The sequence below is a fragment of the Bos grunniens genome, chromosome 8 (assembly GCF_055505025.1).
Source record: "Bos grunniens cultivar Pamir isolate PY7600 chromosome 8, Bosgru_T2T1.0, whole genome shotgun sequence".
Lineage (NCBI taxonomy): Eukaryota > Metazoa > Chordata > Mammalia > Artiodactyla > Bovidae > Bos > Bos grunniens.
The window spans coordinates 36687544-36699908 of record NC_141172.1 but is presented as its reverse complement, the minus strand read 5'-3'; the positions used below and the strand labels follow the sequence as shown (position 1 = coordinate 36699908).

The 12365-nt window shown below is 38.1% G+C and overlaps 1 protein-coding gene across 11 annotated transcripts in view; it reads left to right on the top strand.

Moving 5' to 3' along the window:
* The window catches only part of KDM4C (lysine demethylase 4C), a 411074-nt gene that overhangs the window by 60240 nt on the left and 338469 nt on the right, over positions 1-12365 (top strand). For all 11 annotated transcript variants that reach the window (XM_086415154.1, XM_086415158.1, XM_086415157.1 and 8 more), the window contains one exon: positions 10419-10612. In XM_086415154.1, the coding sequence (XP_086271280.1) occupies positions 10419-10612 (194 nt within the window). The remainder of the gene's footprint in view (positions 1-10418; positions 10613-12365) is intronic.

Sequence of the window (12365 nt, the reverse complement as noted above, 5' to 3'; positions counted from 1 at the left end):
AAGAACTTGTCAGTGTCTGGGTTTGGAATTTTACTATTTTCTTAAATGTTGAGATAATTGATCCTCTTTAAAGGAGAACAAGGCTTTTATGGTTCAGATTCCTTTTAGGATTTTCTGCAAGAGTCATGTGTAGATGTATAAAATAAAGTCAACAAGTTCTATTTATTATTTCTGTAAGTTTCTTTCTTTCTTTTTTTTTTTTTTAATAGAATGCATGTCTGAGTGAATCCATGAATCCTGCTCTTGGCCTCATGCAGTTTTTTCCAAATCATCTTTTTGATTGGTAGTCCTTAAAAAAATAGGAAAGTAGCAAATATAATCACCAAATTATTAACTTTCCCTTCCAGTCATTGGGGGATTGAGGGAAGTCTTTCTCTCCTTGATTGTATAAAAGTTCAGAATTGACTTTCTGGCTGATTGGTTGGCTATGAGGCTTCGGGCACAGTAATGCCAGCTCGGGTTAGAGTTTTCCATTGTCACCCTTGAATTCTGGTTACACAGTAGTGAGCTGTGAGATCTTGGGTGAGTTATCTGACTTCTCCTGCGGCAGCTGTCGCCTCTATAAAATGGCACTAATAGTAGATCGTAGTTCTGTTTATCACCTCATAGGGTAAAATGAGATGAATAAGTAAAACACCTAGGGCAAGGCCTGCTGCATATTATGTACTGAGGAACAGCTGCAACTGGCGGCAGTAGTAAAGCAAAGTGGGACACAAATCCTGAAGCCCTAATGAAATGTTCACTAGCTGATTCCGACCAAGACAATTGTGAAGAATGCTGTTCTGCAATATTCATTTACTTAGAAGTCCAACCCACCATCAGTTTATTCTTTCTACCATCTGTCTAAGCCTGTCATGTCAGAGCAATGAAGGGTGTTTGATTAGGGGTTACTACTAAAGAAAAGGTGCCTGCTCTTCTCACGAGATACGCTGCTATCCTCTTGTCACTAAGACAGGGTGCCAGGGCAGACACGGTACCGTGGGATGTGACTCAGGAGATGTTCTCTTTTTCATGACTTTTCCTTTATCATATTTTTAGAATGTATTATCTCATTTTATATGTGAAAGTTACATTTTAAAGCACAGTGATACATTGAGTACCCCACACCCACCATGCAGTCCCATAGCTAAAACATTACTGTTGTGCTGCCCATGGGATGCTCTTTCTACAGTCCTTCTTTGCTATCCCACTCCATCACCATGAGTGGCCCGAACTTTGTGTTTGGTATCTTGCCTAAAAAAAAACCCCAAAAGCAAATTTTGTTGTTGTTGTTGAAGTATAGTTGATTTCGAATGTTTTTTTTAGTTTCAGGTGTGCAGCAAAGTGATTAAGTTATACATATACAAGTACCTATTCTTTTTCAAATTCTTTTGCATTTAGGTAGTTACAGAATACTGAGCAGAGTTTCCTGTGCCACACAGTAGGTCCTTGTTGGTTGTCTGTTTTATTGATAAATATAGCACTGTGTACATGTCAATCCCAAACTTCCTAATTACCTCTCCCACCCACCCTTGCCCTCTAGTAACCATAAGTTTGTTCTCTAAGTCTCTGAATCTGTTTCTGTTTTGTAAATAAGTTCATTTGTATCATTTTTTTAAGATTCCACATGTAAGTGTACTATATATTTGTCTTTCTCAGTCTTACTTCACTCAGTATGACCGTCTGTGAGTCCATCTATGGTGCTGCAAATGAGATTTTATTCTTTTTAATGGCTGAGTAGTATTCCATTTTATGTATGTATGTCATTTTAGAAAATAATTGTTTAAATCTATTTTTGACTGTGCTGGGTCTGTGTTGCTGTGTGTGTGGGCTTTCTCTAGTTGCAGGGAGAGGGCTTTGCCCTCTGGTTGTGGTAGATGGGCTTCTCACTGTGGTGGCTTTTCTTGTTGTGAAGCATGGGTTCTCGGTGCATGGGCTTCAGTAATTGTGACACGTGAGCTCAGGAGTTGTGGCTCCTGGGCTCTAGAGCACAAGCTCAGTAGTTGTGGTGCCTGGGCTTAGATGCTTTGCGGCATGACGGATCTTCCCTGATCAGGTAACCCGTGTCTCCTGGATTGGCAGGCGGATTCTTTATCAGGGAACCACCAGGGAAGCCCCCGCATCTTCTTTATCCATTCTTCTGTTGATGGACATCTAGATTGCTTCCATGTCTTGGCTATTGTAAACAGTGCTGCAGCGAACATGGGGTGCATGTGTCCTTTTGGACCATGTTTTTCTCCAGATATATGCGCAGGAGTGGGATTGCAGGATCATCGGGTAGCTCTGTTTTTAGACAGATGCATATTTTTAAACAACGTATTTAGTTTAGCTTATTTTTGACTATATTAAAAGTAGTATCACTTTATTAGTCTTCTGAGACTATCCCAAACACTTTAAGTTTTCTGAGTTTTTTCATATTATTTGTGCACTATTGTTTAGTCATTTCCATTGCTGAATGGCATTCCATTTTGTGAGTATATATTTTATTTTTTATTATCCTGTTGGGATATTTTCTTTTTCTTTCTTTCTTTCTTAAAATAAATATTGCTGCTATGAACCCATTCCTGTGTATGATTTCTGGTGTATTATATATAGGTAGTCTGAAGCACTTATCTAGAAATGAAAGTGCTGCCTCAGAGAGTATTCAACTTGGTCAGATATTGTTGCCTTGTTTCTCAAAAACTTTGTAGCAAAGTCTCCCCTTGCACTGTATAAGATAGCTTTACTGAGGTATAAGTTGCATACCACAAAATCCACCCATGTTGAATGTATAATTCAATGATTTTTGTGTAACCACCACTACCAGTCCAGGTTTAGAACACTTCTGGCACCTTCAAAATCTTCCTCATGCTGACAGTATTCATCACTTGATCCTGTTCATCTTATTACTTACCAAACTTTGACTTTGTAAGTCTTGTGGCTTTAAAATATCTTGTTTGTGAATTTGCCTTTCCCTGACTATAAATGACTTAGAATATCTTGTCTTGTCTTTGTTGATCATTTGTATTTCTTGTTTTTTCCTCTGCTTATTTTTCTATTAGATTGTTTGATTTTTTTCTTATTATTTGGAATTTTTAATGTATTCTGGATACCAAAACCATGCCAGTTACATTTGTGGAATTATTTGCTAATTTGCTTCAATTTTGTCTTGATCTTCTCAGACTTTTTTGTTTCTTTCATTTTCCCTCTCTCTCTCTTTCTGTGTGTGTGTGTGTGTGTGTGTGTGTGAGAAAGAGAGAGAGAGAGAGAGGTTAACAGGTTAATTTTAATTCTGCCACCTAAAGCTATATGATGATATATCAGATTCATGGAACTGTTATACACATTTAGTAAAGTGACAATGGTGCAATACCACTTAGTATCTCAGAATCAGGAATATACAATTTTGAATTGTTTAAACACAATCCACAGTCTTAAAAATAAAATCAGAAACCATCCACAGTTATATAATTGTCAATTAAATGTTACACACTTAATAGTTGATGTAATAGTCAATATCTAGTATGGAATGTTGAAAGCAATTTTATAGTCTGATCTTGTTGGACTCTGTTGGGAATGTTTCTTGAATAGATATGTGACTGGCCAAGATGGGTAAACACAAGACAAGAACAAGTAAAGTTCTACCACGATTTCAGTAGTGTTCACTGTTTTCTTTGTCAGGTAAAAGTGAACAGCAAGAATTACAAACTTTACATATGTACAAGGTGTGCTGTAAAAGGATGTTTGTTTACAGGCATGTAAAAGTACTTTGTAACTAGTGTGATTAAAATAATGTATAAAGATAAATAGCAAAAACAGTACTCATCTGTGAACTTGCAAAATCAATTCCCTATTTTATATTACATGAAATAAAAACAGTTTTAGTTTGCTTGAACCGCTTTTCTAGAAATACTTGAAAAGGAATACAGACAGAAATTATTATTTTTACCCTTGGGCATTGCTATAAAAATAGTTAAAAAAGAAAACAAACCAAGGGGATTTCTCTGGTGGTCCAGTCGTTAGGAATCTGCCTTGCAATTTGGAGGATGCAGGTTTGATCCCTGGTCTGGGAACTAAGATCCCACATGCCACAGAGCAGCTAAGTCTGTGCCCCCACAACTAGAGAGTCCGTGTGCCACAACGGAAGATCCCTCATGGTGCAACTAAGACCTGATGCAGACAAATAAGTAAATAAATATTTAAGGGGAAAAGAAGACCAACAGCCAAGAATACTGGAATGCCTGAGTCCAGAATGAACCCAGATATTTGGCCATATAGAATATTATTGACTTCAAGAGTAGGAGTAATAATGAAGGATTTATAAGCAGTTTTTAATCAATAAGAGGCATTTTGATGTTTTTGCCACCGGAAAACAAAAGCTGTAGCATCCACAGCTTTAGTGTAGCATCATTAAAGTTCTGAGAAGTCTGTTTTATATAGCTTCAACTCAGTTGAAAGTGTATTTATTTTTATTTATATTTATTTAAGGTCAACTAAAATTGACATCAAATATTTTTATAGATGGTATTACAGTGTCTTAATGAACAGAGATTTAAATTTTAATATAATTGGTTTTATCAGTGTTCTCGTTTAGTGACTTTATTTAGTTTTGTATTTTTCTCACTCCTGGGACTCTGAATACATGAACTATAGACGTTCTGTCCTAAGTATTGCTTAACTTTGGTTTTCAGATACTTCGTCTCATCTTTCTGTGCTGTACTGTGTGTTTATGTCTTAAATTTTCCCTTCTAGGTGAGCACTTCTCTTGTTTAATCCTTTCAGTCAGTTTTTAGTTTAATAATGATATATAAATGAAATGATGTATCAGTGATATACTAGTGAAATGATATGTTTCATATGTAGAAGTCTACCGTGTCTTTGTGATTCCATTTTTAAATTTCTTTAAGCATTTCAAGGTCTTTAGCCTCTGAAGATTCTGATACCAGAAGTCCTTGGGGTGGGGAAGGGCCAGTTGTTTTTGCTAGCTTTCTCCATGAGGTCTTACCTCCCTATATTTGTGGTGATCTTCAGTTTTATGCTTTGGCTTGATCCTAATTTGTGGAAAATTTGTAAGTCAAAATGGAGGATGCTTTTCTCCCAGAAGGCTTGGAGTTGTTTTTGCCTGGAACCAGAGATTTAAATAACTTCAAGGTCTCAATGGTCTAGACTCAAGGCAGGGGTTCCAAGCTCTCTATAATCCTTTATTTGATTGAGCATTTCCCTTCTTTTCTTCTCCACATTCCTTCTTGTCATACTCATAGCTACATTTTTGAAATGAGTCTTTTTTTTGTTACTGTGTAGTACTTTTTGTTGCAGAAATTTTTTGTTTCTTCAAAACTTGCTCCACATTGGTTATTGACTAGAGTTTCAGAAAGAAAAGAAAGCACTGCTGTAAAATTTTGTAGGTATTTGGGTGTATAAAAATGCAAAAAGGAAAAAAAAATGCAAAAAGGGAAAGAGGTCTGTTTTTAAAGTAAAAAGTTTGGAGAATGTGAGATATTTTCATGGAAAGGAAGCAGCAAAAAGAGCTATCGTGTCACAGATTGTAATTAACTTTAAAGCAAAATGAATTTCACATGAGTCTAATTTTATTCTTATGTGTAAAGATCCTAAGGAAACCCTCTATTTTAAATGTGTCCAAGGCTCTCATTTTAGTTTTTGAAAGATTCAGTTTTCCCACATTACTGTGTGAAATGGATTGATTTTGAAGTCTTTAAAACAACCAAGTTTTCTTTCCTCATGTGTATTACCTTTGAAACTTGAAGGGCTTATTGTAGCCTTATGAATTGGTGGCAGTAATTTACATTAGCCTATCTTTAAAGTAAGTTGAAATTTGGAAGATGGTCTTCTGTTTGGATCATGTTACTCTAGTAGGTGTTAGCTGGGCTGCAGTAAGGGTCATAGAAAGGGATGGTGAGAGCCAAATGAGGACAAGCGTAATCTTGTAAAAAGTACTAAATAAAAGTATCTGAAAACTTTACTGAGAACCTTTAATAATTTTTTTTAGTATTTTCTCAGAGTTTATAACACCTGGGAGGTGGCTCTTTTCTTATTTTAATGATTAGCTTTTTTAATGAAATTTTTTTCATAAATTTATATATTTCAGAAATTTTTTTGGGGTCACTTTGGGTCCAGCTTAGAGCTGGGCATGTGGCAGTGAAACTCAGGAGAGAGATGAAGGCTCAAAGCATTGTATGGAAAGAGCTGTGTGGGGATAACGTTGTAGGTGTTGAGGATAATGGCAGGTGGGGTGGGGAGGAGAAACATGTGGGTTGGATGTGGACATTGTTGAGGAAAGATATTAATGTCTTATGTAAATAAGGTCCTGTGATCAAGTAACATTTGGGAACTGTAGAGTTAAAGCAGAGTTAAACAGGCTCCCTTACAGCGTGACCTCTTAGAAACTTCCGAGTACCTGCTGGCACTGTGACTTTATAAGAGGAGGAGAAAAGGACACCAACATTTTTTGACCATAGCCACTTGTAGGGGTAATGTTCATTATAAATATTTTAGGGAGAACTAGTTTGCTGTGATTTTTGCAATATTTCTCTGTATTAGATGGGAGGGCTCCTTACTGGTTTGGTTTCTAATGTGGCATATTGCTTCCCTGTGTTGCTTCAATTTCCCAGTGACCTAGCACAGTCATTGTAGAACATTCTAGATGCTCATAGTCCCAAAAAGAAGGAGCTCCTTGGCCTGGATGTGCCCTGTGTTCAGTGACCCAGGCCCAGAGCTCAAGGGTGTGAATTCAGACTTAGCGCGGTCTCTCTATGTAGGTTTATAGAGGCATCGTTCACGCTGATGCCAGTTTGGGGGTACTTATTTCCTCTGTGAAGTCCAAAACCTGATCCTCAAACAGATCCTGAGTGGCTATGGTAATAAAAATTTAGGAGTTCTTTCAGATTACTGTCTGATTCTTGTTAGATGGATGATACAGAGATTGAAAAGAAGGATCCTTGATAAACTTCTCATTTACACATATGTGCACAAATTATGGTCCAGTGGTGAATTATTTCAGTAAACCAGGCAGAGACAGGGTAAATAGACACACAGAGCAGGGCATGCCTAGAATGCACTGGGTTATTGGGGTAAAGGGAAATGGGGACCAGGGAGGAAACATTTGCTCAGTGGAGGTCAGGTGAGTTGCAATACTGCTCAAACACCTGTTGGACATTCTGTGCTGCTGCTGCTAAGTCGCTTCAGTCGTGTCTGATTCTGTGCAGCCCCATAGACGGCAGCCCATCGGGCTCCCCCGTCCCTGGGATTCTCCAGGCAAGAACACTGGAGTGGGTTGCCATTTCCTTCTCCAATGCATGAAAGTGAAAAGTGAAAGTGAAGTCGCTCAGTTGTGCCAACTCTTAGTGACCCCATGGACTGCAGCCTACCAGGCTCCTCCATCCATGGGATTTTCCAGGCAAGAGTCCTGGAGTGGGATGCCATCGCCTTCTCCATGGACATTGTATGGAATAGCTTTATTTGAGGGGATGGAGTCTGGGAAGAGGCATTTGTCTGTGAACATGCATTGGTGTATAGACTTTCTGAAGAGACTTGATGGCTTTAAGCTTTGAATGGTTTGGCAGATTTCCAGCCTGTCATTGTGGGGCTTGTTTGTAGCTGGTGTCTTTCTGGAGACTACTTTTACACTAAGTCAGTTCTGTCCCCAAGCCCGAAGTGAAGCAGCTTTTATTAGAAGCTTTGCCAGTGTTTGTGTATGGTGACTGTATGCCGGGGTGGGAAGAATGTAGCAGTTTTATATATTTGCCTGTCATAAATTTTAGCTCCTTGGATCTTTGTTGATTTTTAGTGCTGAGAGAAGAGGATGGTATATTGCATTTTAACGTGATCAGAACTGAAAGCATAGAGTTTATAAGTGAAGGCCTAGAGTCAGAAAGATTCAGGCTTATCTTTGCCACCCACTGCTCTAGGAGTACTAGGTTTTCCATTTGTTCATTTGGGTATGACATTGCTTATGTTACAGGATTATTTTGAGTAGATGTAGGCTGCCGTCTCTGGGGTCGCAGAGTCAGACATGACTGAAGCGACTTAGCAGCAGCAGCAGTGTACATGTATGTGCAGTATAGTGAGATAGACTGTGGTGTCACACTTCTCCCAAGTGACAAATGAGGTGTCCTCCTTGTCTGAATCTCTGAAGGAGACCTGGTGCTCTTTAGAGTTTGAGTAGAACCTGTCCTTTAGGCAGCTAGCGAGTTCAGTCAGTAGTGGAGAGCAGATGTTGGAGAAGGAATTTGGAATAGGATTTATTCTCAGCCCCTTGTTATACCTGTTATTCTTAATATTTTAATAACCTCTTTTATTGAAATTATGTGACTTTTTATCTTAGCAAAAGAAATTAAGTTTTAACATCATGGCAGCCTTGGCCCTTGCCCCTTGCCCAGAAGAAGCTGATGCCAACATATTATTAATATTTGCCCATTAATGGGAAGAATTTCAGTAGTGAATTTCATAGGACTTTTTTTTTCCTATCACTTTATCACATGTTTGGCTTTTGTTTTGTTTCCAGTAAGATTTACTGGAGAATAGTGGAAACATTTGTCAGTTCTCAAATATAAGAAGTTTTATTTTCTAAAAGTTTTTATGTCCTTTAGCCTATTTAGTCCTCCGAGCAGCTCTGGGTGGGTACCTCATGCTTTCACAAAGAAAGAATGGGAGCTCTGGAAATTGCAGGGATTTTTGCCCTCGGCAGTGGCAGAGCTGGAGCCATAATCTGGGTCATCTGGCATCATTCTTTTTTCTCTTCCCTCATCCCTTTAGACCCACAGGTCTAGTCATGTCAAGGGATTCAGCCTAAGTTATTTCTGAAAGGTAATATCAGTCAGAAACAAAGATGAGACTTCTTCAAATATAGGAATTTCAGAAGAATAGTTTGTTCCTTAATTTGCAAGCTCATTCAATTTAAAAATGTTTCCTATAATATGGTGCTCATTTATTACTTCAGATTCATTGCCTCAATAATGACTTTTAAATAGGAGGACTCTATTATTAGAGTGATTGGACTGAAGTCTGATTGGACTAGGGTTAAGAGATTGCATCACTATAAATAGAGTGAGATAAAATATTTTACATAATTTGAACTTTTATGAGGTCTCATAAGTTGGGACCTAGGATCTTTTCTAGAAGGATACTTAACTTTGAACAATTTCCAAATAGCAAGCTTCCTGCTGTGGGTTTTAAGTTATGGAATGGCTGTCTTGGGGAGTTTTGGAATTAAGTGATTTTCCCTGATACTTTGCAGTTATATTACCTGAGGCACAGCTTCATTAACTGCCCCATCAAAAATTTTCCTGACCCAAAAGCTCAAGTAAGTAAGATCAGTACATTGATTATATTGTCATCTAAAGACTATAATGAAAACAGAACAATAAGGAAAATACTAGGCATGGTTATCTATGAAGCCTTGGTATAATTACTGGGTAGGGCCTTTTTGGTATACATAAATAAATTTAATGTCCCTCTTTAATAGTATCATGAGGAGGTTGAAATGGATTTAAAGACACTGCCATTTCATCGTGATTGCAAAAAAAGTGGGTCCAATCACTGATATTTAGTATTTTATTGTGAGAAAAGTTTATGAGAAAAATAGTCTGTAAAAATTGTAAACAGTTGTGAATTAGAGTGCATTAATAAGTGATTGGTAAGTTTTAATAAGACTAGAATCTTTTCCTGTCATTTAACTTTTATCCCAGTGACTCAACTTTTTCTGTCTCTGTTACCAGCCATGTTGTGTTATTGTTATAAAACTATATTATTCCAACAATTTTACCAAAGTTTAGATAAATATTTTTAGCTGTTATTCTTTGTTTAAAATTCTCCATCAGCATAAGCGGTTGATATTTAGTTGAAGAAGCAGTAAAAGCACAATGATCTGTGACTTAGAATAGTGCTAAGGATTTTTCCAAAATTAGACTTGGGTTTTCAGGAAATGATGTATCACATGCCAGAACTGAATGGGGCTAAAAGAGGGATGACAGAAGATACATTTTGTTAGTGGTGTCTTGAGATGATGGCTCATGTTTAATGACTTAAGTAATGTGCAAATAAGCTAAAAACCAGAAAACCCCCCAAACTAAATAGTGTTCCAAGGATGGAAAGCATGCTGCAGATCATATGCTTTGAATCAATGATGTTTTTTTTTTTACTAACAGCTGATGGGAGTAGGTCCTTAATTCTCTGTCGTTTGGCATAATTTTATACTAATATTTATATAGAACCACATTTTGCTGGTATTAATCTTGGATAATTAATCATGGATCTGTATAAATATATATATGTATGTGTGTATGTGCCTTGGATACTTATTGCTTTATTTTTTAAATTTCTAAGCGAGTTAAAATATACAGTATAATAATTTTGGCAGATGATGGTTTGATCAGTAAATGTTATCTTTATGAGTTTATTAATGTTTGTCTTTTTTCCCCCTTCTCTCTCTTCCCTGTTTCTAGGGTGTGGATGAATGGAACATAGCTCGCCTAAACACGGTCTTGGATGTGGTTGAGGAAGAGTGTGGTATTTCTATTGAGGGTGTAAACACCCCTTATCTATATTTTGGCATGTGGAAAACCACATTTGCATGGCACACCGAGGATATGGACCTCTACAGCATTAATTATCTCCACTTTGGAGAGCCCAAGTCTTGGCAAGTTGCATGTTTAATATTCATTTGCTTTGGAATTGTGAGATCTGAGTAATAGGAACCCATTGAAGATGGTTTTTTTCCCGTTTTTCTGGCAGAGTCAGATTTTTATGAGCTGTAAGAAAGTTCTTGACTGTAACAATTAATTATTGCAGAGTCTTCCACTCTGCCTAGGGTTTTGCTCAAAACCGTAAAGCTAATGGTGATTTGTATATCCAAATTTGGCCTACAGACCATTTTGTGGGTCATGGATTGATAGGTATTTTAGTCTCAAAGAATTTGGCATCTTGAACTTCTCTGAGCATTTGCTGGAAGGTATGGGGAATGTAAGTTAGGAGTGAAAATTCACTTCCTGGATGTACCTAGGGATTTTCTGGTCTAATCTCTGAATAAATGACAGATTCCGTTTAGTATGTGGTGAGTAGAGGGATAGGAGGCATGAAAAAGGAGGCCTGTTACCACTTTGTTGGTGGTGGATATGGGGAGAAGAATAAGAATGTGAATGTGTGTTCTTAACTTGCAATTACCTGTGTCATCTTTCTGAGCAGCAATTTTAAGATTTATTGTTCTGTAGAATGCATCATTCAGCATGAATTTTGGCGACTTCTAGGATTTACCCTTGGAGAAGGCAATGGCACCCCACTCCAGTACTCTTGCCTGGAAAATCCCATGGATGGAGGAGCCTGGTGGGCTACAGTCTGTGGGGTTGCTAAGAGTCAGACACGACTGAGTGACTTCACTTTCACTTTTCACTTTCCTGCATTGGAGAAGGAAATGGCAACCCACTCCAGTGTTCTTGCCTGGAGAGTCCCAGGGATGGGGGAGCCTGGTGGGAGGCTGTCTGTGGGGCCGCACAGAGTCGGACACGACTGAAGCGACTTAGCAGTTAGCAGTAGCAGAATGCATCATATGGTACCCAGCACAAATTTGTGATTGTTATTCTGTCAGTCACCCTGGAGTTCTTTGTGGTCAGCCAGTTTCATGTTTGAACTTAATTTTGTCGGTTTTAGTCTTAGGAAGGGCTTTCTAGGTCGTGCAGTGGTAAAGAATCCACTTGCTAATGCAGGAGACACGGGTTCAATCCCTGGGTTAGGAAGTTCCCCTGGCGAAGGAAACGGCAACCCGCTCCAGTATTCTTGCTTGGGAAATCGCACGGACAGAGGAGCCTGGAGGGCTATGTTTCGTGGGGTCAGAAGAGTCAGACACGCCTGAGTGACTGAGCACAGTCTTAGGAGAGCTTAAATATCAGTTCTATTTTTTTTTTTTTATAATACACATATGTGGAGAATAATTCACAGACAAAAGTATACGAGGTATCAACTTGACAAGGCAGGAAATACTGAATATGCTCTTTCTGCTGGTTGTGAACACGATAGGATGCTCTTCAGGTGCTTGTGTTAGCCCAGTAGCTTTCTTGCCTCCAATTTAAAGGTAATGGCCTCTTTTCAAGTTCTCCTGCTGATCAGGTTTTGAGTGCAATGTATAATTTCTGTCCGCATCTTGCTATTACTTGCCCTTGAGGTTTCATCATTTGGTGAAGTGTGAAGTTGTAAGCTTTCTCCAGCAAATTCAAATACAGCAAAAGTTCATAATGATCAAAAATGACATTTAATTAGCAGGAAAGCTTTTGGTGGAAGGGCAAAGCTCTTAGGACCTAGAAAAGAAATCCAGGCGTTTTCTGTTTTGTGATGGAGTTTTATGATCTGAGAAAAATTGAGTAAGAAGTTTTGTAACTCATTTTTAATAGTGCTTTACT